The sequence below is a fragment of the Typopeltis vanoorti genome, chromosome 4, assembly GCF_054136105.1.
Source record: "Typopeltis vanoorti isolate ZY-2024b chromosome 4, IOZ_Tvanoo_1.0, whole genome shotgun sequence".
Taxonomy (NCBI): Eukaryota; Metazoa; Arthropoda; class Arachnida; order Uropygi; family Thelyphonidae; genus Typopeltis; species Typopeltis vanoorti.
The window spans coordinates 130,915,750-130,943,465 of NC_143552.1; the positions used below are offsets into that span (position 1 = coordinate 130,915,750).

A 27,716-nucleotide genomic window follows, 5' to 3' on the forward strand; every position below is an offset into this window, starting at 1 on the left:
ACTTAAAAAGAAACACCAGGATTCTCCATAATGTACACTGCAATCCTTATAATGTTATCCATATTAAATGGTAATCACTTAAATTAACAACTTATAGCCATGCTTTTCTCTGGAGGCAAGCTTGGTCTCAGCTGCTTGAACTCCATGATAAATAAAACATTACAATGGATAAAACTAGAGTCACGGGAGTCACTAATAATTCCAAAATAGTTTGGCCTTTTCTCAGATGATGTGTAGATAGTATCCTTTAACTCAGTCTATCTTGGTTTACCACTAGGTAATCTCTGCCACAGTATGATGATTTAATGCTCATCAGTGAGAATGATTTGGTGGGGGGAATATATCCAGGAATACTAACACCTTATCAACACAAAGATGTAGGCAGGATTTGACAGTTATGAACAGATTTGACTTCAGTGAAGTTCAGGAAAGACTCAATTTGAGATGATCTGAACTTTCTTTTTATTATGATTTAGATATCAAAAGTAAGGCCCAACTATTTTGCCTATTCCCATGCAAATTTATTATATGTCCAGTTGTTATAATTTCATAGTGTAAAAATTTTCTACATCCCAAAAATAATAGTATATTCTAAGTGGAGCAATTATTTGATTCTTCTCTTCAAAACCAATTTAAAAGAAAATGTGAAATCTGATGACTCATTTTCAAATTATGACAAAAAACTTTGCAAAAACATTTTTGAATTTTTGAACATTTAAAAAATACTGGGGATTTCATTAGTAATGATGTATAAAAAAACTATCCATTTACAATATTTTAAGTTAGTTGGTAAAATGGAAATACCCAAATTTCATGCCAAGCCCCAAGGTTAAAATCAGACATTTATTCACATACACACAGACAAAATCAAAATCCATTAAATTTTAACTTACTCTACTCATAGGAGGCATTCTGTGCCGCCGCCTTCGTCTTCTATGCCTAGCATGAATCCTGGATACACTGCTTTCTTCTGTTGTTGTAGATATTCTAATAAAGTTTATGAAATATCAAATAAGATTTTGTGTGTGTGAGACAGTCTACACAATGAAGAAAAACAATGTGTTCTTTCATCACTATTTAGGCTAAAATATAATTTACACAGAGTAAAAATAGTAATAAAACACTTCCAGATACAGTAAATACATAAAAACATATGAAACTCAACTACGAGGATCATAAATAATAATAATTAAGTAGTGGCAAGGTTTATTGTAGATTTATTATTATTATTGGAAAAAATCTCCAGGGAGCTAGGATCCATTGAGGGAGGCCACATACTACCTACACCAGCTGTCATACTTGTTCTTGAATTCACACTACTTGCACACACAACATCCAATGTTAATCCATTCCACAGAATGAAAAATTCCATTTACTGGTATCCTGTCTGACCCTTTCAGAAGTTTGTAAGTCTCAATCATATCATTCCTCTTTCTCCTGTTTGCTAGGGTTTCCAGTCCACAAATTCTCAATATGTTTTCATAATCAGTATTCCACAATCCTGATATCATTCTTAACACTCTCTCCACTATATCAGAATCATCACAGAAATCAGGAGGTCAAACCTGTGCATAATAGTTCAAGTAGTGAGATCTTATCAAAATTTTGTAAAGAGGCAAAATGACTTCCTTATCTTTTCATGTCAAAGTTCATTTCAGCATTGCAATTATTCTCCAAGTTGTATTTGCAACCTTTGGTTTGATTTGGGCTGTAAAGCCAAAGGAAGAATAAGAAACAATGACATGTCTATGCAAATATTTTCTTGGAGATCACCAGACAGAGTTCTTTTCTTTTAAAAGATAGGATTCATTCTTATTCCCAAAAACAAATTAATTTTTTGCAAATTATGCCTATTCTTCTGGAAGACTGCAATGAAAATGTTCCTTATCAGATAAAAATCTCCTCCCCAACAGACACTATACTATAGGTGCGAGAAACACAAGCAGCTTTATTATATTATTCATGCAGTATAGAGACATTTAGTCTATATACTATACTGCATTTAGCAATAGTATTAGTGTCATTAGGCACAAATTAATATTTGCATTTTTAATAGAAAGGGGGATGGTAAATCCCTTTATGTTTTTATAGTTTCTATAAACTTTTAGAAATTAAAATAAAAATACTATACTATAGGTGCGAGAAACACAAGCAGCTTTATTATATTATTCATGCAGTATAGAGACATTTAGTCTATATACTATACTGCATTTAGCAATAGTATTAGTGTCATTAGGCACAAATTAATATTTGCATTTTTAATAGAAAGGGGGATGGTAAATCCCTTTATGTTTTTATAGTTTCTATAAACTTTTCTATCAACATATTCGCCAGTAAAATAGCCTTTCGGCTTATTAAATTAGTAATATTTGCATTATTCCAGTGTTTACCTATGGAAGTGAGATATGGACAATGACTGAAAAACAGAAAGACAAGAAAGGTTGCGTGTGGCCCAAAGAGCCTTGGAAAGAAGAATGCTCCATATAACAAAAAGGGGTGGAGTAAGAAATACTAGAATTAGAGAGATGGTTGGAAAAGAAGATATTGTGAAATATTGTAAATAGAGATGGGTTGGCCATATTAGGAGTGTCACACAAACAGCAGACAAAAATAAGAACTGAGTAGATACCAAAAGAAGGAAAGGTCACTAAAGAACAAGATGGAGAGACGATCTACAAAGGTTTGACATTTTACAAAAAAAAAAATTTAACCAAAAACAATCAAACTAGCATGTGTGTGTGTGTGTGTGTTACGGTTAAAGTGATAAATCCGGTTATTATTAATAATTACCGGTTAAAGTGAATAATTCCTAGAGGAGTCTGGTAAATGTAATAAAAACGTTTATAGGTTTTTGTATATAGGTTTTCATTCATAATAGAAATTATAACAGGTTAGGTTAGTTTATAATGAAAAAAGTAAGGAAAGTATTTCTTTTGCACTCAATGAAATCAGAAATCATTATAAACTAACCTATATCGGTTGGAAATCATTATAACCTAATCTAACATAACATTTATTGGTTAAGTTAGTTTAGGTTAGTTTATAATAATTTCTGATTTCATTGAGTGCAAAAGAAGTACTTTCCTTACTTTTTTCATTATAAACTAACCTAACTTAAGCTGTTATAATTTCTATTGAGAATGAAAACCTATATATAAAACCAATAAACATGTATTTATTACATTTACCAGACTCCTCTAGGAATTATTCACTTTAACCAGTTAAAGTCATTAATTCTCGTAAATTATTCACTTTAACCGGTAATTATTAATAATAACCGGATTTATCACTTTAACCGTAACATATATATTGAAAACTTGCATCAACATGATGTAGAAGGGATATATTGTGAGGTGAGGTCCTGCTTGAGTGAAGCACCAGTGTGAATGTGTTAAAGAAACTATTCACTGTTCAGTGGGAGGCATAGTGAAGTTGTCTACAAGGATAGAAAAAAATCAGAATTCCATTTGCAGACTGAGGAAGTTAATGAGGCAGCCCTGGAAAATAAGAAAGCATATCACAAGTTCCAAACAAGTACATAAGCCTATATCCTGAAAAAAAAAAAAAAAATGTAAGAAAACTAAACTATGTGTGAAAGTAGCTAAACAAAAGTAATAGAAAGGATGTTATTGGGACTATTTCTGAAAAAGTTTAAAAATGGAAGAAAGATTATTGTAAAAGGAATCAGAGATGCTAAAGGTAACATTAAAATTAAGATAAAGATGTGTCTGAAGTAATTATTTTAAAGGACTGTTAAATGAAGCAATAAGTGAGAGAATAGTGATAGAAAATATTCAGAAGTAATGCAGTTAAGACAATATATCAATACTTGAGATTTGGAGGGGAATTAAAAAAAAAAAAAAAAAAACCTGAAATGCAGGAAGCCAAGCAGGAGTAGCTGATATCTGACCAGAAATGTGCAATCACAGTAGTAAAAATGTTTTACAATAGCTGCACTGCATAATTCAAAAGGTCTAGCCATAAGGCTGAATGATTTGGAGTACCTGTCCCTTAATGAGAATTAAAATGTTCCAATAAGATATATGTTACAGTTAAAGTGATAAATCCAGTTATTATTAATAATTACCGGTTAAAGTGAATAATTAGAATTAATCACTTTAACCTAACTTTAACCTAACCTATATCGGTTGGAAATCATTATAACCTAATCTAACCTAAAGATAGTATTTTCTCAAGTATTTTACTACTTGAGAAAATACTAAGAAAAACTGTGACAGAGAAATATGAGGAAGAATACAGCTTTGTTCAGAAATATAGTGATCATCAGGATCAGATTTTTATTTTAAGACAAACAGTCGAGAAATCACAGATATATAACAAGGATCTGCAATTATAGGTATTATTTCTGGGAAAATTCTCATGTTACTCCTCTTGAAACTATTACTTTTACGGCTATTATAGCCTGTTTTTGTTTAGGAGTGTCTCTTATAGCAGAATGATTGAGAAAGAAAATTTTGTACATACCTCGTTTAGATGCTAGAATGACTTATTCTCCATATTTCTGCTGTTAGCCTATTAAAAAAAAGGGGGGGGGGGGGTATTTGACACAAGGCTTGAAGAATAATTTTGAAACCGGTTTTTTTTCTAAAATGATATATATATATATTATTATTATTATACTTGAGAGTGCTTCTTTGGAGAAGGGATTTATGGGAAAACTGGGGCAGGGGAGAGTGTTAACGGGGTGTGAGCCGTTTCGGTCGTGTGACCATCATCGGAACATTTTCAGGATGAGTGTAGGGTTATGCCATGACCGTATGTTGTATCTGCCAAAAAAGGGCATTTGTTGTCGCTTATTGGTCAGAGGTGTGACCTGATTTGCAAATTGTGGAGCTTCCAACATTTGGAAATTAGGTAGGGTTGGTGGACGTTGATCGAGTTTTCGTCACATTTTATGGCTATTGTTTCGGATATTCTAAGCATCATTTCGTTGTCTTGTTTGTCTATTATTATGGCCTTGTTGATGTGCGGGATATGTTTCAGTTAAAGGGCATGAGCCGCTATTTCTGTCTTCCCTGTACTCTGTATGCTATTTTTCTTTTTGAAGTTGCGTTGTTTTTTAGTGTTTAAATGTTCTGGAATATGGATGTTACAGTCCCGGAAGCATTCTTGTAATCTAGTCCATAAAGACCTAATGGTAGAGCCTGTGTAGGTGATGTCACAGTCTTTTTGGCAAGGAAATTTTAGACTACGTTGTGGTGTTCAAATATTTCTTTGTGTGTGAGCGATTTAGTGGGTTTTAGGAGAGTTACTAATTTTTGGTTCGTGGTGAATACTAGTTTATAGTCTGTGTGTTTGAAAATGTATTTGTAGACTTTATGTGTGTTTTGGATGTATGGCAGTTTGATGACCGTACATGTTGGGAAGTCAGTTTTGGTGTTGTTGTTGTTGTTATGACGGTTTCTGCCGTTCTCTTTGGTTAATTAATTAGTTGTGTGGAATAGCTGCGATTTTTAAAAATCCCCGTTAAATGTTTTAATTTTAATGAGAATTTGTAAGCATTTATAAATTGTGATAGGATAACTGATTTTTTAAAGGAATATGGGTGGTATGAACTGAAATGGAAACTGAAATTGTTCCTTTCAGTTTCCATGGTGAATTTTAGTCTGTTGCTGTAATAGTTGAAGGATGTTTGTAAGGCGGTGATGTGTGTGTGTGGGTTTACCAATGCACAAATTATCGTCCAGGTATCTGCCATAAAAGATGATGCCTGGGGTGGGGGTGAAGTAGGAGTGATTCTATGTGTGCCAGGAATAATTCCGCTAGTTGTCCACTGATGGTTTGGTACGTAGGGAGACCGAAAATTTGAACATATATGTTGTTGTTGAACTTAAAGAAGTTGGCTGATATTGTGAGTTTAATCAGGGTAATGATGTCAATAGGTGTTAATTTTGTGCGTGTTTGCAGAGTGTAGTCCTCTGAGAGTAGTGTGTGTGCATGATGTCTAATGTTCTGGGGACATCCACGTTAGTGTATAATGAAGTTGGATCCAATGAAGTGAGGACATCATCTAGGGATGAAGTAATGTTATTTATTTTGTGGAATAGGTCGTCGGTATTTTTAATCATAGAGTTAGACATTGTAAGTAATGGTTTGATGAGCTTGGCAACGAATTTTGATAAGGGTGCTGTGGTGGTGTTCTTGTAGGAGACTATAGGCCGTAGTGGGTAACCGTCTTTGTGGGTTCTGATGTTCCCGAACATATAAGGGGAGTGTGTGTGTGGTGCGCGGGGGGAGGTGTTGTGTTTTTCATTGTGGTTTGTCAATCTTGTTTCGACTTTTTAAGGTGTGTAGGGTGCTGCTGATTTGTTTTATGAAGTTGGAGGTGGGATCATTTTGGATTTTTTGGTAGGTGTGTTGGTCGTTTAAGTCGGATGTTATTGTGGTAATCAGTTTTGTTGATGATGATTACAGTATCTCCTTTGTCTGCTTTTGTGGTCATTATATCTGGGTTCAGTCGCTAGGTGTCGCACGGATTAGATCGTCGGCTTGTCGAGAGCTCCTGAAAAGATCAGTATTATTTTGTGTTAACATTAGATATTTTACCAGAATTTTAAGTAGTATTGTTTGCTTTTTGTTTCTTGGTGTGTCTGTGCAATTTTTGCGTGTTTTCTGTTATTTTAACTATTATTTTTAAGAAAAGATAGCGTACACATGGCACCGATAAAGAAAAAAATGGCGGCCAGGTCGCCATGCTTGCTTAAGAGTTTTGATGTAAAAGAATTTATGCAGTGTGCTGTCTGTGAGATGTATGCCTTGCGAAGAGCGGTAGGAGTCTGGTTAGAAAGTGATAGTGGAGTTAATATGTGTAGAAAGTGTAAAGAGAATGAGGACTTCAAGCGTGTTTCGTGTATCGAGACTGATATCGTTAACGGTAGTCAGAATGCAGAAAATGGCGGTGTACTAGAGAATTGCGTGGTAGTGCCAGATATGTGTGAGAGCGTCGCTGAAAGTGTAAATGAAGGTAGAAACACCGAAGGAATGGATGATTTGATCGATAACGAAAATGGTGTGATAAGTGCGAGTAGCGAAATTGCCCGTTTAAATGGCGCGATACACAGAGCCAAACGACAACTGGAGCGTATGCAAAAATGTGTGTTGAACGTACCGACAAATAACCGGCGGAAGTCTGTGACGGCAAATAATAGAATGTACGTAAACGTCAATAAAATGAAGGAGCGAGTGCTGTATGGGGATTCGCTATTAAGAGGCGTAATAATTGAGAGTTTAACGAAGTCGTACCAGCCGGGTGCGAACATAAAGGACGTCAGCGAATCTATTCGACTGCAAAAACAGAGGGTGAAAGAGATGATAATAGTGGCAGGAACGAATGATTTGAAAGAGGACAAAATGGAAATGATAGAGGATGTGAGGGAGTTGTTTGAGGTAGCAAAAGAGAAGAGTGAGAGAGTTAGGATGGTGAGTATCTTACCGCGGTATGACAGCGAAGTGTTTAGAAGGAGGGCCATAATTGCCAATGACTTTATGCGTGGGTTATGCATGGAGAGTGGTGTGGAATTTGTGGATGTGTGGAATGAGTTCGATGGGCGAAAGGACTTATATAAGATGGATGGGTTACATTTGAATGGAGTTGGTGTACGGAGACTTGAAAGAGTGTTGATGAATGATGTGGAAGTGGATGTACAGACTCAGGGAAACTAGATTTATTAAGAGGGGGGGGAGTAGATATGCAGACTTTAGGGGGGGAAGTTAAGTGTATGAATGAGTATATTATGCCCGGGCGAGTACGACGGACAACAAATCAGAATGGGATAATTAGTATAAGGAATCAAAGTAGGGATGGGACAAATGGGCTTCTGCGATTCATGTACACTAATGCCAGGAGTATTAGGAACAAGAAGGAAGAGTTTTTGGCCATGGTTGGCACTTCCAGGCCACAGGTTGTCGGTATTAGTGAAACATGGCTGACAGAAGATGATAAAGCTAGTGGGATTGAATGCGATGGGTATAGCGTGTTCAGGAGTGACAGGGTGAATAAAAAGGGGGGAGGAGTGTTATTGATGATAGCTGATGAGCTTCAGCCAAGGAGTATAGAAGTTGAACTGCAGGATGGGGAAAAAAGCACATTTGAGGCTGTTTGGTGTGAGATACAATCTAGCAGAACAAAATATACAATTGGGTGCTGCTATAGACCGGGTGATGGAGTGGATGGTGGGAATAGTATGCATAAGCAAATAGAAGAAATGAATGGAAGGAGGGTAATTATTATGGGTGATTTCAATTATGGTAATATTGACTGGAAAGAGGAGAGGGCACATGGGAGGAAGGAATTGGATTTTATGCAGTTATTAAGGGACAACTATCTACGGCAACATGTATTGGAAAATACCAGGGGGCAGAGAGTGCTGGACCTAGTAATTGCAACTGAGAATGTGGCTGTAACGAACATGACCTGGTTGCCACCAATTGGTGAGAGTGACCATAAGGTCATGACTTGGGAGGTGGCTAAAGGAGTCGAATTTACAATTAAGACAGGGTATATGTGGAATTACCGGGCTGGTAAGTATGACAAGCTTAGGTGTGTGCTTGGCTCAATGCCATGGCATGTAAAACTGCAAGGGCTGGATGTTGATGGTGCATGGGAGGTGGTCAAGAACTGTTTGCAGGAGGCAATGGTTGACTGTATACCAAGAGTCCGAATAATAAATCAGGTAGGGGTTAAATGGATGAATAACACTATTAAGCTTGAGCTGCAAAAAAAGAAACAATTGTGGAGGGAATTTAAGGAGAAGGGTGACCATCAGGTGCATGAACAGTATAAAGCTCAGGCCAGGATGGTAACAAGGGTGGTAAGAAAAGCAAAAGCAGATTACGAAAGGAAATTGGCCATGCAGGCTAAAGAGAATCCCAAACAGTTTTTTCAATATGTTGCAAGTAAAAGGAAAAATGCTCATGGTAGAATGATCTTAAAAAATGCTGAGGGTAGGGAGGTAACTGAATCAGTCGATGTTGTGGAATTACTGAGCGAACACTTTGCAAGAGTATATCATCCAGGTGGTGGCTTTGCGGAAATGGAGGAACCAACAGCTTATACTGGAATTGTGATGAATGAGGTAGAGGTAACTAGTCTATTACAGAACCTCAATGTCAATACATCTGTGGGATTGGATGGTATACCAGCTCGTGTCGTACGTGAAGCGGCCAAAGAATTGTCAGTGCCCTTGACCATTATGTTTAATTTGAGCCTCAGGACTGAGTCAGTCCCAAGGGGGTGGAAAGAGGGGAAAATAGTTCCACTGCACAAAGGTGGTTCCAAGGCTGCTGTTGAAAATTACCGGCCAATCAGCATAACAGGAATCATTATCAAGGTCTTAGAGAAAATAGTCAAGAGGAAAATACAAGATTGGATAGAAGAAAATGGGATACTGTATCGGGGACAGCATGGTTTTGTGAAGGGTAGGTCATGCCTCAGTAACTTGCTCACGTATTATAACACAGTGACGGCTGAACTGGATAAGGGTAATGGGTTTACAGTGATTCTGCTGGACCTTGCTAAGGCCTTTGACAGGATACCACATGGAATTCTAATCAGTAAATTGCAGCATATGGGAATGGACATAGGGTTGGTGAGATGGATAGGAGGGTGGTTGACGGAGAGATATCAGAGAGTGGGTTACTCAGGAGTAGAGTCCACAAGACGGCCTGTGACTAGTGGTGTACCACAAGGATCTGTTCTTGGACCACTGCTGTTTAATTTGTTCATAAATGATATAGGAAAGGATCTGAGAGGAACAGTTCATTTGTTTGCTGATGATGCGAAGTTGGGTAGGGCAATAGTGAATGCAGATGACGTCAAAATTTTGCAGGATGATTTGGATAGATTGGAGGTCTGGGCTAGGGAGAATGGATGTCAATTTAATGTGGCAAAATGTAAGGTTATGCATTTTGGGGTGAAAAGATGGGAGGCAGTTTACTGCATTGGTGGAACCGTGCTCCAGGAAATTGATGAGGCACGAGATTTAGGAGTGTTGGTGGATAAGGAATTGAAATTTAGGGGACACATTGCAAAAGTGGCCAAATCAGCTCATCAAATCACTTGGTTGCTGAAGAATACGTTGACAAGCAGAGACAAGCAGGTTATTGTTCCTCTGTATCGAGCCTTGATAAGACCTCATCTCGACTACTGTGCTCAGATTTGGTCACCTAGGTTTCTTCTTGATGGGGAGGAGGTGGAGAGGATCCAGAGGCGAGTGACCAAGATGATAGCAGGTCTGTGGAATGAACCGTATGAGAACAGGTTGAGGATTTGTGGGTTGCAAAAATTGGTTGATAGGCGGAGGAGGGGAGATATGATTGAGACATTCAAATTACTGAAGGGTTTCTATAAAATTAATTCAGAAGATATTTTTGAGAACAGGGCTGGTTGTGGGAGGACTAGGGGACATCCATGGAAACTGGGCAAAAGTGTGGTTAGTAAAGGTGTTAGAGCTGGGTTCTTTACTTTTAGAGTAGTGAATGAGTGGAATGCGCTCCCTGAGTCTGTGGTGGATGCTGTGACAGTGAATGAGTTTAAGGCGAGGTATGATAGATACTGTATGAATGTCGAATAGTTGTGATGAATATGATTTGGGGCCTCCCTCGATGAGTCTAATGACTCCCTGGAGTTGCCCGTAATAATAATAATAATAATAATAATAATAATAGGGCATTTTGTAAGTTGGGAGTAATGTTGGGTTTCACTATTATTTTGCTATTTATAACGTTGTTTATTTTCTGGAATATAGTATCTCTGTTTGGGTCATTTTCAAGTTTCGCTTGGACTTCGAAAATGATGTCTTTTCTTGGTACGTATTTTGGGGAAACAGCAAAGATAAGTCCTTTGTGCAGGATGGTGATTTCGTCAGGTGTGAGAGTGTGATGTGATAGATTTATGATGGAATTGTCTTGTGTGGGTAGCGAGGCGGTAATGTCCGAAGGAATGGGAGTTGTACATAATGTGTATTGGGTGCCTGTTAAGGCAGACCATTTTTTTGCACGTCGGGCTTCTATTAACTGAGTGTAGTCGTTTATGTGTGTTTGGGTACTTTCAGAGAAAATAGCCCATTCTTTTGGTGCGAGTAAAATTTTCAATCTATGTTTTGTATTGTGAATGTATGAATATGGTTGATTTTTCTTTTTGAATCTGTCATGTATGGCCTGTTTGATGAGTGCGCGTGATGCCCGGTAGCAGGTTTTATTGTTTCTGGGAATGGAGCGATTTCCGCTTACCGTAGCGAAATTTGGAGTGATGTTGTTTTGGAGGCAATTTTTAAGGAATGTTATGTGTATTTTTTGTGCGGTGTATGTTAGGATGGTTTTCTGAGAGGTTTCTTTTGTGAAAATTATACATTCATTGATTGTATGACGTGAGCCCATGGCATAGCCTAGTGTTTGGAGCATGTGCTAAACCGATCTTATTTTAAGGCGTTTATTGAGGTGGAGGTAGGTGGGGCGTAAAGGAGGGTTTATTTGAGTAGAGAACCAATTGGTTATATGGTTACAAAACACAAATAAAATATGGGTATCATTTCTGGGAAAATTCCCATGTTACTCCTCTTGAAACAATTACTTTTATGGCTATTATAGCCTGTTTTTGTTTAGGAGTATCACTTATTCTAAATACAGTGGCTATTTTCACTCAAGAAAATTTTTAGGCCATTACAAGTGTATTTTAAAGGAAAATATAGCAGAATAATTGAGGAAAAAAATTTTGTACGTACATTGTTTAGATGCTAAGATGACTTCATTCTCCATATTTCTGCTTAGGCTGATAAAAGGGGGGGGGGAACACAAATTGGGAAGAATAATTTTGAAAACCCGGATTTTTTCTAAAATGATATATATACATATATATATATATCATTATACTTCAGGATGCTTCTTTGGGAAAAGGGAAGGGATTTATGGGAAAACTGGTGCGGGGGAGAGCGTTAATGGAGTGCAAGCCGTCTCAATCATGTGACCATCATTGAAACATTTTCAGGATGAGTGTAGGACTATGCCACGACCATGTGTTTTATCTGCAAGAAATGGCATTTTTGCTTATTGGTTGGAGGCGTGACCTGAATTGTAAATTGTGGAGCCTCCAACCTTCAGAAATTAGGTAGAGTCGGTGGACATTGATTGAGTTTTTGTCACATTTACGCTATTGTTTTGGACATTCTAAGCATTGTATCTTTGTCTTGCTTGTCTATTATTACGGCATTGTCGATCTGCGGGATATGTTTCAGTTCAAGGGCGTGAGCTGCTATTTCTGTCTTCCCTGTACTCTATATTCAATTTTTCTTTTTGATGTTGCTTTGTTTTTTACTATTTAAATGTTCTGGAATAAGGATGTTACAGTCCCGGAAGTGTTCTTGTAGTCTAGTCCATAAAGACCTAATGGTAGAGTTTGGGTAGGTGATGTCACAATCTTTTTGGCAAGGAAATTTATAGACTACGTTGTGGTGTTCAAATATTTCTTTGTGTGTGAGCGATTTAGGGGGTTTTAGGAGAGTTGCTAATTTTTGTTTCATGGCAAATACTAGTTTATAGTCCGTGTTTGAAAATGTACTTGTATGCTTTGTATGCGTTTTGGATGTATGGCAGTTTGATGACCTGATGTCATCAAAGGTATCTGCGGTCGCTAGTCTCTGGTCAAGTGTTTTACTTCTGATCCAGCTCTAAGATCAATAATTTAAAATTAGTTTGAAAACTGTCTTGTATACGGCTATTTTAGTGTTCACACTAATTTCTCTCTTATTCCATATGAGTTTATTCAATTCACTTCCTACCATACCAGCTTTGTTGATTCTGTTGTCTATTTCCATATTTAATTTACCATCTTCACTAAAAATCGTGCCTAAGTAGCTGAAATGTTTTACTTGTTCAACAGGTTGCGCATTCACAACACAGTTGACATTTTCAACAATTCTACCTATTTTCATTGTCTTTGTCTTTTTAATGCTGACCTTCATACCATATCTATTACAACAGTTATTCAATTTACTCAGGGAATCTTGCAAACTTGTAGGGGATTTATTTAGAAGTATAATATCATCCGCATAAAGCAAAGAGCTGACATTAACATCTCCAATTATGATATCATGTTTAATACCACCTTCCTTCATAATGTGATCCATATAGATCGTAACTTACAACTTAAACAAAGACTAAGTATTGCTTGATATAATGCCCCATTGACAACATATAACTGTAGCATATTGAATAGCTTCTCTCTTGGCACCTTGTCATGTGCCTTTTCCAGATCGACAAAACTTAAATACAGATCTTTGTTATATTCCCATGCTTTCTCAACTGTTTGTCATAAAGTGAATATCTGATCCTGACAGCCTCTATTTGGCTTGAATCCAGCTTGTTCTTCACCAAGCTTTTCTTCCACAATTCTTCTCAACCGTTTCTCAAGTATACTTGCATAGATCTTGCCAGGAATAGGAAAATACCTCTGTAATTCTCACATTCAGTTTTATTTCCCTTATTATATATGGGTACTATTAAAGCTCTACTCCAATCATCGGGAATTCGTCCCTCTGTCCAGGCTTTCTGAACTATGCAGTGCAGCCACTGTAAGACTTTTATACCACAATACTTCAGCATTTCTGGTCGAATATCATCTACTCCTGCTGCCTGTCCACATTTCAAGCCTTTGATGGCTTTTTCTACTTCAAATATGGATATTCCTGACTGTATGCCTGTTGAGTTTTTTTTACCACTGTGGTATCACTGCTTGTTTCATTTAGCAATTTTTCGAAGTAATTACTCCATACTTCAAGGATATCTTTTTCTCCAGTTTTCTATCACCTTTATCATCTCTAAGTCCTTTTAAAGCAATCTTTCCTTCATTTCTAAGCTTCTTCAACAACCTCCAGAATATCTTACCACCTTCTTGATATTTATTTTTATGTTCTTTCCAAAGTCCTACCATGACTTTTGTTTAGCTACTTTTACACAGTGTTTAGCTTTCTTACATTTGTCTCTGTATTCTCTAAGAGCAAAAGCCAACTTATTTGCCAACAACTTTTGATATGCTTAAAATATCAAATTCTAAGCTCAAAAAATATCAGTGAAAATCAGAACTCCATGATTTCCATGGAGTTCTGATTTTTCTATCCTTGCAGACAACCTCACCACATGCCTCTCTGGCTGAATCAATCAGGGTTTTCTTCTAGGCTTGCCAGTGAATCTCCTAGGTTTGGTTCCTGTTCTCAAACTCTTTCATTTTTTTCTTCAATAATCTTTGTGTATTTTAGTCTACAGTTCACATCTGAGAGCTGCTCAACTGTTATTCGCTTTAAAACTTTCTTACATGTTATTCTTTTTAATATGGAATTCAATTTTATCCTGCTCAAGACTAAATAGTGATCACTTCCAATTTCAAATCCTCTGTACACTCTAGTGTCCTGCACCAGGGAGAAGACATCACTATCAACAATAACATAGTCAATAAGACTTTTCTTATTCCTTGCCTCTTCTCTCCATGTGAATTTGTGCACATTTTTATGTTAGAACATGGTGTTAGTAATAACCAGTCCATGTCCTGAGCAGAAATCCAACAGGCATTTGCCATTATTATTAGCTTTGCTCTTCTCTCCAAATTTTCCCAATTTTTTTTTTTGTATATCTGACAATCATTTCCTACTCTGCTATTTAGATCCCCAACAAGGACCAACTTTTCCTTTTTCATTGTGTCAGTTGCTTTATTCTTCCACTTCTACCTTAGTAGAACCTTCTGTGGGACCATAGGCACAAATAAGTCTCATTGTCTAATTCCCCCATTCTGATATTAGCCCACATCACTCTACTTGAGACTACCTGCCATTCAAAAAGATTAGCCTCGTATTTTGTGTTGAATACTATGGCTACTCCTTCTTTTCCTTGATTGTCATTTCCTGAATATAACATTTTGTATTTATTGCCAAGAAAGATCTCACCAGTTTTTGTCTTTTTTGTTTCGGTCACCCCTATTATGTCGATCTGGTACTTATCTAATTCCTCAGCTAGCTCCATTTCTTTGCCATTCAGGCTTCTTATGTTGATAATATCAATCTTTAACTCTGGTGATGTTGAGTTGGGATGTGTTTTCAGATTTGTTCCAGTAGCTGACTTTTCGCTGTTCGCCCTGGTTCCCTGGAAAAAACAACGGGGGCCTTGTTTAACTGGGCGACACCCCAGCCGGCATGAAATTTTGTCGTGTTGTACCATCATTTTTTATTTTGGTTTAACCAATAAGAATACAATTTGGTCAGCTAAATCACAAATTGCCAGCCCATCCTCGTTCGTTCAGTATCAAAGTAGATACCCAACAGGGTGCACCACGAGAAGGTGAGGATTGGACATTAGGTCAGAAGCTCTGGTTGGTTCTCGGCATTCATTTAAAGGCTATGTGGAGGTCTCCTCTCAGTTATACAGTTTTGACCCTTAAGCACTCCTTAGTTGCAATTTTAAAAATTCAGTGTTAAATTTTTTAATTCCGTGTTACGATATACGGTTGTTTTAGAATTTGTAAGCATTTATAAATTGTGATAGCATGACTAAAATTTTTTAACGGAATATGGGTGGTATGAACTGAAATGGAGTTAGTTTCCGACGTGTGGGTTTGTAGTATATTTTCGTGGCTATTTTATTGTTAGTTTTGAATAATGTCAGGTTTAAGAAATTGATGGATTTGATCTGTTCAGTTTCCATGGTGAATTTTAGTCTGTTGCTGTAATTGTTGAGGGATGTAAGTAAGGTGGTGATGTGTGTGGGTATACCACTGCATAGAATATCGTCGACGCATCTGCCATAAAAGATGATGCCAGGGGGTTGGGGCTGGAGTAGGTGTGATGCTATGTGTGCCAGGAATAATTCCGCTAGTTCCGTCACCCTGTGGACCAAAACACCAGTTGTCCACTGGTGTTTTGGCCCACAGGGAGACTGAAAATTTGAACATATATGTTGTTGTTGAACTTAAAGAAGTTGGCTGATATTGTGAGTTTGATCAGGTTAATGATGTCATTAGGTGTTAATTTTGTGCGTGTGTGATCCTCTGTGAGTAGTGTGTGTGTGTGTGTACGATGTCTAATGTTCTAATGCAGTTAATAGAAGCCCGACACGCAAAAAAAATGGTTTGCCTTAACAGGCACCCAATACACATTACTTACAGCTCCCATTCCTTCAGACATACCGCCTCGCGACCCACACAAGACAACTCCATCATAAATCTATCACATCACACTCTCACACCCGCTGAATTCACATCCTGCACAAAGGGCTTAACTTTGCTGTATCCCCAAAATACGTACCGAGAAAAGACATCATTATCGAAGTTCGAACAAAACTTGAAAATAACCCAAATAGAGATACTCTTAACTTACAAAAAGCCCTATTATTTTTAAGAATGAACCCGAATATAATAATCACAAAAGCAGACAAAGGAGATACTGTAGTCATCATCAACAAAACCGATTTACCACAACAAAATAACAGCCTTCTTAAACGACCAACACACCTACCAAAAAATCCAAAATGATCCCACCACTGATCTCATAAAACAAATAAACAGCACCCTACACACCTTAAAAAAGTCAAAACAAGAATGACAAAACCACAGCGAAAAACACAACCTCCCGCACCCCTTATATGTTAAACATCAAAACCCACAAAGACGGCCTATAGTGTACCCGATACGGCCTATAGTCTCCTACAAGAAAACCACCACAGCACCCTTATCAAAATTCGTTGCCAAACTCATCAAACCATTACTTACAATGCCTAACTATGATTAAAAATACTGACGACTTATTCCAGAAAATAAATAACATTACTTCATCCTGAGATGATGTCTTCACTGCATTGGATGCAACTTCATTATACACTAATGTGGATGTCCCTAGAACATTAGACATTGTACTCACAGTGGACCACATCCTGCATTAACCTGATTAAACTCATTATACACTAATGTGGATGTCCCTAGAACATTAGACATTGTACACACACTACTCACAGTGGACCACATCCTGCATTAACCTGATTAAACTCACAATATCAGCCAACTTCTTTAAGTTCAACAACAACACATATGTTCAAATGTTTGGTCTACCTATGGCCAAAACATCAGTGAACAAATAGCGGAATTATTCCTGGCACACATAGAATCACTCCCTGCCACGCATCACCTTTTATGGCAGATACGTGGACGATATTCTATGCATTGGTAAACCCACACACGTCACCGCCTTACAAACATCCCTTTTCAATTACAGCAACAAACTAAAATTCACCATGGAAACTGAACAGAACAAATCCACCAAGTTCTTAAACCTGATACTAATCAGAACTAACAATAAAATAGCCAAGAAAATATACCACAAACCCACACATATCGGAAACTGCCTCCATTTCAGTTCATAGCACCCATATTCCATTAAACAATCAGTCATCCTATCACAATTTATAAATGCTTACAAATTCTCAATCAACCGTAATTATCTTAACACAGAATAAAAAAATTTAACACGGACTTTTAAAAATCACAACTATCCCACACAACTAATAAATTACGCAAACAGAACAGGAAAAACCCGTCATAACAACAACACAACCAAAACTGACTTCCCAACACATATGGTCATCAAACTGTCATACATCCAAAACACATACGAAGTCTATATTCTCAAACACATGAACTATAAACTAGTATTATCACCTACACAGGCTCTACCATTTGGTCTTTATGGACTAGACTACAAGAACACCTCCAGGACTGTAACATCCTTATTCCGGAACATTTAAACACTAAAAAACAATGCAACATCAAAAAAGTTTAACAGAATACAGAGTACAGGGAAGACAGAAATAGCGGCTCACACCCTCGAACCAAAACATATCCCGCAAATCGACAAGGCCATAATAACAGACAAACAAGACAACGAAACGATGCTTAGAATATCCGAAACAATAGCCATAAAATGTGACAAAAACTCAATCAATGTCTACCGACCCTACCTAGTTTCCAAATGTTGGAAGCTACACAATTTACAAATCAGGTCACGTCTCCGACCAATAAGTGACAACAAATGCTCTTTTTTGGCAGATACAACGTACGGTTGTGGCATAGCCCTACGCTCATCTCGAAAATGTTCCGATGATGGTCACGTGACCGAAACGGCTCGCACACCGTTAATGCTCTCCCCCGCCCCAGTTTTCCCATAAATCCCTTCCCCAAAGAAGCGCCCTTAAATATAATAATAATAATAATAATAATATATATATATATATATATATATATATATATCATTTTTGGAAAAAACCCAGGTTTTCAAAATTTTTCTTCCCGCCTTGCGTCAAACCCCCCCCCCCTTTAGCAGCCTAACAGCAAAAATATCGAGAATGAAGTCATCCTAGCATCTAAACAATGTATGTACAAAATTTTCTTCCTCAATCATTCTGCTATATTTTCCTTTAAAATACACTTAGAATGCCCTAAAAATTTTCTTGCGTAAAAAATCCAATGCATCTAAAATAAGGGACACTCCTAAACAAAAACAGGCTGCCTGTAAAAGTAATAATCTGCAATTATGTTTTCTGGATCTGGAAAAGCATAATGTACAACAGAAAAGCTTTTTAGTTCATAACATAACACTTGTTTTGCATGTAATGTGTAAATGGAACATTATATAGATATATGCACAGCCTATAATTAAGTTGTGAATCACCACATAGAAGCGAAAGTTGTACAGGAAGACTAATATAAAATCATGTGTAACATAAAGATAACACTACTCCCAGTATCATTAACCATCTATTAGGATTACATTATGAAGATGTGTGGCATTAAAACCTGAGACATCAAAATAGGAGCCACATTAAATCCAGTTCTTTTTTGTGCAGAATTTTATATATTAGATTTTTATACATTTATTATATTATATATTATATTATATATCAGAAATTTGTATATTCATGATGATTATCAAAACCTTTCAGGTTTTGATAATCATCATGAAACTGAGGTATCTCACGTCTTATATATTCTAAAAGAAAAAGAACAAATAATTACAATTTGATGAAACATGGGGTTAAAGGGCTTTCAGATACATTGTTTCTTGTGGTTATATCAGTTGTCTTTAACATCATTTTTGTTCTAGGTGTTTATCAGAACTTTTCAACTCCCCTTCCTTCAGTGTATGTATGTATGTTTGTGTGTGTGTGTGTGTGTGTGTGTATATATATATATATATATATATATATATATGAAACCCGGTTCCTGGAAAATTTGGAGTAAACATTTTTGCCATAAGACATTTTGCATTAATTTTTGTAAATAATCAATGGATGATAAAGGTTATTATAAAATCATTAAAAAGGCAAATCTTTATTAAGGTGAATGTCAGTGATGCATAACATGAAATCATTTAAAAATTGTGCAAATTAAAAGATATGCTGCATAGATAATTAAATTTTTGCTGCAAATTGTCAATTCACCAAATCCATCAGTAACATCGCTCAGTGAAAGAAATGCTAATGCTGTGAAGCATTTAATTTTTGTGTTGAATTCAGAATCTGTTTGATAGCGTAACTTCAAACCAATGGCAACAATTTTGCGATAAAGATTTTGTGCCGTATGAAATAAACACCCTGTTATAGTTGTTGATGTAAATATGTTAGAAAAAGAAAAAGCTTCGATAGTGGCTTTCTTGAAGTCAACCATTAATGTTTCGGGATCTAATGATGAACGTAAGCCCTTTAAGGCACTGAATAATCTGCTGTAAGTTAATTCTAATTTGCCAGGAAGCAAAGCAAAAAGCTGCCATGGAATCCTTAGGGGTCTCATGCCAGTCACAAGCCTGGATAAAGGAAGGGGGGGGGTCAGTCAGATAAGTGTCAATGCTCTGACTGTAAACAGAAAAAACAATCGTTATCTGATGTCTATACTATCAATAACTACAACATGCCGGCTGGGACGTCACCTGGATCAACAAGGTCCGTATACCAATCGAGTGATTCCGTATCATACGCATTACGTGGTGATGATATCTGCTTCAATTCTTCAGTCAGTTTCCCAATGCTATCTAAAGGTGTTTTTTTTTTTTTTTAACATATAACTCACTACAGTATCTTGTCCTTCACTGTAGAATTTTATCTTTATTAATCAATACTTTGCCATTTTTGTCTTTAAATGTGGTCTGTTTGGTTGTCACCTTCTATTAATAGTTCTAATCATTTTGTAACCAAATTACAAAATGATGGTACAACATGACAAAATTTCATGATGATTGGGGTATTGCCCGGTTAAACAAGGACCCTATTGTTTTCACCAGGGAACCAGGGTGAACAGCGAAAAGTCAGCTACTGGAACAAATCTGAAAAAACACCCCAACTCAACATCACCAGAGTTAAAGATCGGTGCTATCAACATAAGAACCCTGAATGGCAAAGAAATGGAGCTAGCTAAGGAATTAGATAAGTACCAGATCGACATAATAGGGGTGACTGAAACAAAAAAGACAAAAACTGGTGAGATCTTTCTGAGCAATAAATACAAAATGTTATAATCAGGCAATATCAATCAAGGAAAAGAAGGAGTAGCCATTTTCAACACTAAATACGAGGCTAATCTTCTTGAATGGCAGGCAGTCTCAAGTAGAGTGATGTAGGCAAATATCAGAATGGGGAACTGGACAATGAGACTTATTTCTGACTATGGTCCCACAGAAGGTTCTCCTAAGGTAGAAGTGGAGGAATTTTTTGAGGATTTAGAGAAAGCATCTGACACAATGAAAAAGCAAAAGTTGGTCCTTGTTGGCGATCTAAATAGCAGAGTAGGGAATGATTGTCAGATATACAAAAATAAATTGGGAAAATTTGGAGAAAAGAGCAAAGCTAATAATAATGGCAAATATTTGTTGGCTTTCTGCACAGGACATGGACTGGTTATTACTAACACCATGTTCCAACATAAAAATGTGCACAAATTCACATCGAGAGAAGAGGCAAGAAATAAGAAAAGTCTCATTGACTATGTTATTGTTAATAGTGATGTTTTCTCCCTTGTGCACGATACTAGTGTACAGAGGATTTGAAATTGGAAGTGATCACTATTTAGTCTTGAGCAGGATAAAATTGAATTTCATATTGACAAGAATAACATGTAAGAAAGTTTTAAAGCGAATTAAAGTTGAGCAGCTCTCAGATGTGAACTGTAGACTAAAATACACAAAGATTATTGAAGAAAAAATGAAACAGTTTGAGAACAGGAACCAAACCTTGGAGATTCAGTGGCAAGCCTTGAAGAAAACCTTGATCGATTCAGCCAGAGAGGCATGTGGTGAAGTTGTGTGCAAGGATAGAAAAATCAGAACTCCATGTTGGACACAGGAAGTTAAAGAGGAAGTGAAGGAAAAGAAGAAAGCATATCAAAAGTTCCTGGCAAATAAAGTCAGCTTGTCCTCTTAGAGAATACATAGACAAATGTAAGAAAGCTAAACACTGTGTAAAACTCGCTAAACAAAAGTCATGAGAAGACTTTGGCAAGAACATAGAAAATAAATATCAAGAAGGTGGCAAAATATTCTGGAGGTTGTTGAAGAAACTTAGAAATGGAGGAAAGATTGCTGTAAAAGGAGTTAGAGATGATAAAGGTGATATGAAAACTGGAGAAAATGATATCCTTGAAGTATGGAGTAATTACTTCGAAATTTTGCTAAATGAAACAAGCAGTGATAGCACAGTAGTAAAAAACACTCAAAAGGCATACAGTCAGGAATACACATCCATACTTGAAGTAGAAAAAGCCATCAAAGGCTTGAAATGTGGAAAGGCAGCAGGAGTAGATGATATTCGACCAGAAATGCTGAAGTATGGTGGTATAAGAGTCTGACAGTGGCAGCACTGCATAGTTCAGAAAACCTGGACAGAGGGACGAATTCCCAATGATTGGAGTAGAGCTCTCATAGTACCAATATATAAAAAGGGAAATAAAACTGAATGTGAGAATTACAGAGGTATTTCCCTACTGAGTGTTCCTGGCAAGATCTATGCAAGTATACTTGAGAAACGGTTGAGAAGAATTGTGGAAGAAAAGCTGGGTGAAGAACAAGCTGGATTCAGGCCAAATAGAGGCTGTCAGGATCAGATCTTCACTTTATGACAAATAGTGGAGAAATCATGGGAATATAACAAAGATCTGTATTTGAGTTTTTGTAGATCTGGAAAAGGCATATGATAAGGTGCCAAAGAGAAGCTATTCAATATGCTACAGTTATATGGTGTCACTGGGGCATTATATCAAGCAATACTTAGTCTTTGAGTTGTAAGTCAGCAGTTAGAATTGATGAAAGTACAGGAAGATGGTTTAATATTAAATCTGGTATCAGACAGGGATGCACATTATCTGCTATCTTATTCATTATCTATATGGATCACATTATGAAGAAAAGTGGTATTAAACATGATATCAAAATTGGAGATATTAATGTCAGCTCTTTGCTTTATGCAGACGATGTTATACTTATCAATATATCCACTACGAGTCTGCAAGATTCCTTGACTAAATTGAATAACTGTTGTAATAGATATAGCATGAAGGTCAGCAATAAAAAGACATAGACAATGAAAATATGCAGAATTGTTGAAAATGTCAACTGTGTTGTGAACGGAGAACCTGTGGAACAAGTAAAACATTTCACCTACTTAGGCATGATTTTTAGTGAAGATGGTAAATTAAATATAGAAATAGACAAAGAATCAGCAAAGCTGGTATGGTGCGAAGTCAATTGAATAAATTCATATGGAATAAGAGAGAAATTAGTCGGAACGCTAAATTAGCTGTATACACGACAGTGTTCAAACCACTTTTAACTTGTGGATCTTAGAGCTGGGTCAGAAGTAAAACACTTGACCAAAGACTAGAGTCCAGAGATATGAGAATCCTGAGAAAGATTAGAGGCATGAACAGATGTGGCAGTATCAGATTAAAAATGAGGATATTAGGAAAGCACTTGACATTGTCAGCATCCAGGAATGTGTTAGCAGAGCTAATCTCAGGTGGTATGGTCATTTAAACAGAATGGGCAAGGAAAGATTGGCAAAACAAGTGTTCTCTGCTAGGTTGTCAGGAAAACGACCCAGAGGAAGACCAAGATTGATTGATACGGTACAAAGTGCCTTAGACAACAGAAATATAAGATCTGATAATATTAGAGTCTTGACAAGTAACAGACCGATCTGGAGGAAAATTGTAGATAGGAAGTTAGTAATGATGTAAATTTTTCATGTAGTACTATCATATCCTGTATACCCCTTGAGGGTACATGGCAGGAATTTGATGATGATGATCATTATTTTGTACATCTCCCTAGTTTTATGCTCTCCATAGTGCTGTTCTATGTTATTGCACTGGGTTTCTATCCATTTCATCTTATCCATTCTGACTGCTTTTTTCACCTCATTACACTTTCTTCGATACTGCTCCTCTATTTGTTCTGTTGTATCCCTTCTTATTTTCAACATTCTTTTCTCCTGTACTAACTTCAATGTTTCTTGTCTAATCCATTTCTTCTTGATCTTCTCTTCTTCTGGTACTGTTTTTTCAACTGCATCTTCTATGGCCTTCATTACTCCTTTCATTCTTAGATTCGAATTTCTTTCTTTGTCCATATTTTAAAATTTCTCCTCTAACATTGTTCTGTACCTTCTTCCTATTTCTGCTTCACTTATTCTTGCTGTATCTCTTTGTTTCTGATGATGGGGTTTATATTTTCTTTTCAATTTCAACTTGATGTTTGCAATCACTAAACTATGATCCAAGTCTATATCCACTCCTTGAAAAGTTCGACACTGCTGTACTGATGTTATCCATCTTCTTTTCAATCATATCAATCATGTTCTTGGGTTTTCCCATCGTTTGTTCGCCATGTCTTTTCTACACTCCTTTTGCTGGAATCTTGTGTTACAGATCATCATCTCGTGGTTCAGAGCAAATTCTAACATTTTTCACCTTGTTCATTTCTTTCTCCGAAATCATATTTTCCCATGATGCTTTCCCAACCATTATTATGTATTCTGACTTTGGCATTCCAATCTCCTTCAATAATTTTGAAGGAGATTGGAATTTCAACAATGCTTTGGTATTGTTTCTATTGCTCTGTCAGATCTTTGTAAAATAAGTCAATATCTTCATCTGTGCTGTCAAATGTGGGTGAATATATCTGGACTATTGATATATTAAATGGTTTTGCTTTTATCTTGCTGCTATGATTTGTTCATTGACTCATTTGAAGCCTAATAGTGCCTCCCTAGCACTTTTGTTAAGAAGGAAGCCAACCCCTGCTTTGTGCCATGCCCTGACTCTATGACTTCGCATACATTTATCTCTCCTGATGATGTCCATTGCATCTCCGCTAGCCCTAGTATATCACACTGATATCTCTTCATTTCCTCGCGAAGTAATTCTAGTTTTCCTGATATCCAAAGTGTCCATACATTCCATATTCCTACTGATAATAGTTCTGTTAGTTTCAGTTTGTTTCCTTTCGGTATCTCCCACTTTTCGATCCAACCCTGATCGCTCGATATTGGTATCATGGACCTTGTTGATCTGGGAGACGACCGAGCCGGCATGTTGTAGATGTTGATCATATAGGCATCAGATAACAATCGTGTTTTCTCTTTACAGTCAGAGCATCGACACTCATCTGACAGACCCCCTCCTTTATCCAGGCTTGGGACTGGCATGAGACCCCTAAGGATTCTATGGTGGCTTTTTGCTTTGTTTCCTGGCAAATCAGAATTAACTTACAGCAGATTATTCAGTGCCTTAAAGGGCTTACATTCATCATTAGATCCCAAAACATTAATGGTTGACTTCAGGAAAGCAACTATCAAAACTTTTTCTAACATATTTACATCAACACTATAACAGGTTGTTTATTTCATATGGCACAAAATCTTCATCGCAAAATTGTTGCCACTGGTTTGAAGTTCCACTATCAAACAGATGCTGAATTCAACATGAAAATTAAATGCTTCATGGCCTTAGCATTTCTTCCAATGAGCAATGTTACTGATAGATTTGGTGAATTGACAATCTGCAGTAAAAAGTTAATTATTTATGCAGCATCTCTTTTAAATTTGCACAATTTTTAAATGATTTCATTATGTTATATACTGACATTCACCTTAATAAAGGTTTGCCTTTTTAATGATTTTATAATACCCTTTATCATCCATTGATTATTTACAAAAATGAATGCAAAATGTTTTACGGCAAAAATGTCTTATGGTGTAAATGTTTACGGCAAAAATGTTTGTGGTGAATTTTCCAGCCACAATGAATCCCACCTATAAAAAGATGTTATTCTGATAAATAAATTCAACACCAAGTTTTCCAAATTATGACGACATTGAATAACTAAAAAATCTGGTATGAAAATCAGCAATAAAAAGACCACTGTGAAAACCATTTGCGTTCTTAATAGAAAACTTAGGCATGATTCTTAGCACAGAGTCAATTGTTGAAATATAACAGCAAAGGAAATAAAAACAGAGAACAGATAAACAAAAGCTAGTAGTGGAGAATCGAGTGAATAAATTTATATGGGATAAAAGAGAAATTATTCAAACCACTGAACTAGTGGTATATAAGACAGTGTGCATCAAATTTTAAGTTATAAATCTAAGAATTCGGTAAGAAATAAAACCGAAGAAAGCCTACAGACCACAGATATGAAGTTCTAAGAAAAATGAGAGTGGGACGAATGGCACAATTATATTAAAATGAATAGAAAGTAATGGATAACATTCATGATGCACTGCTTGCAAGAATCAATTTAATATGGTCACTTAAGCAAAATGGGATAGGAAAGATGAGTAAATGTGCCTGATACCAAGATTGCAAGGAAAGATTCAGAGGAAGCCAAATACCTAGGTAGACTGATGCAATTAGCACTGCCTTAGAAGATTAAAATGTAAAATGTGACAATATTGGAGACTCATTAAATGGATGAAAACTGTTGACAGGGAGCTAAATGTAAACATTATGTAATACCACTGTATCCATTTCTAGATATGGATCACTTGAGAATATCAGGAAATGGTTATGATGAGGTTGGTAACCATTCATGATGAAGTGGGATTATTATAAAGAGCGCTGGTTTAGAAACACTACTGTAATTAATGAAAAAACAAGTGCAAAAACAGTACTTGTGCCCATAGGGGATTTACTGTATAGCTGCTATTCCTACCCTTATTGCTTTATTATTATTATGAGATATATCTACAAAAAAAAGTTTTACCTGCTAGTTGTTTCATCTTCAGAATCTAAAAAACTTGTACTTTCAATATCACTAGTCATCATCGAAGATGACTCGTATCCCTGACCACCTCGGTGACGAGGATGAATATGAACATGGCTAAGTTTGCTATGGCCATTTAAACGGGCACTGGGACAGCCACAAGGTACGGTGGCTTTGCAATTACATAAACCTATACAAAGACAAAAATTAAATAAACACAAATATAATTTTAATTCACATGTGTATTAAATTCACTGCTCAATACCCACTGTGAATCTATAATAAATTTAGCTTAATCCTTTATCCAAGTGTAAGCAAACAAAGTTTGTGCCTGAAGTATCTCCAGGACCGAAGCAACCCATAGTAAAGGTGGACCAAGCTCTCATCACTACTTGTCTTAGTATCTCCCATAATGCAAAGCACATCTCCTTGCAGACATGTATAATGCCATACATTAAGGGAACAGCCACTACCCAGAGGTGGTGATAATAAGGTGGAAGAAATGGAGAAGTCATATTTACCTATATGAGTTGCCAAAAGGTGTCTCACCTTATTATTAAATTACTCTGCATTTAGAGAAAGATGTTGGAAGTTTTTTTCCATTTGGTTAGACTATAATAAATTTAGTTCAATCCTTTATCCAAGTGTAAGCAAACAAAGTTTGCACCTGAGGTATCTCCAGGACTGAGAGAGCAACCTGTGGTAAAGGTGGACCAAGCTCTCATCACTACTTGTCTTAGTATCTCCCATAATGCAAACACATCTCCTTGCAGACATGTATAATGCTATGCATTAAGGAAAGGGTCACTACCCCGACTGGTTTCAACCTTTATTGAGGTCTCGTCAGTGGGAAGGGGGCCCCTTCTCTTAATGCATAGCATTATACATGTCTGCAAGGAGATGCGCTTAGCATTATGGGAGATACTAAGACAAATAGTAATGAGAGCTTGGCCCACCTTTACCATGGGTTGCCTCAGTCCTGGAGATACTTCAGGCGCAAACTTTGTTTGCTTACACTTGGATAAAGGATTAAACTAAATTTATTATAGTCTAATCAAGTGGAAAAAAACTTCCAACATCTTTCTCTAAATGCAGAGTAATTTACTAATAAGGTGAGACACCTTTTGGCAACTTGTATAGGTAAATATGACTTCTCCATTTCTTCCACCTTAGTATCACCACTTCTGGGGGGTCTGGCTCCCACTGACGAGACCTCAATAAAGGTCGAAACCAGTCTGGGTAGTGACCCTTCCCTTAATGCATACACACAAACTGCTTGGAAAGAAGTCAACAGACACCATAGTGTGAGAAACAAACAGCCATGGTGCCCACCTTAATAAGACGCAGAACCTTTTTCCGCTGCGACAATGACCAATTATCTGGGGCATACTTTCCACAAGCATATGATCAATGGGAATT

At 36.7% G+C, this 27,716-nt stretch overlaps 1 protein-coding gene across 3 annotated transcripts in view; it reads right to left on the reverse strand.

Annotated features, from left to right (window-relative positions):
* The window catches only part of dsh (Segment polarity protein dishevelled), a 423,724-nt gene that overhangs the window by 249,145 nt on the left and 146,863 nt on the right, over positions 1-27,716 (reverse strand). For all 3 annotated transcript variants that reach the window (XM_090392005.1, XM_090392004.1, XM_090392003.1), the window contains exons 6-7: positions 26,298-26,487; positions 894-987 (exon numbers count right to left, since the gene is read on the reverse strand). In XM_090392005.1, the coding sequence (XP_090248131.1) occupies positions 894-987; positions 26,298-26,487 (284 nt within the window). The remainder of the gene's footprint in view (positions 1-893; positions 988-26,297; positions 26,488-27,716) is intronic.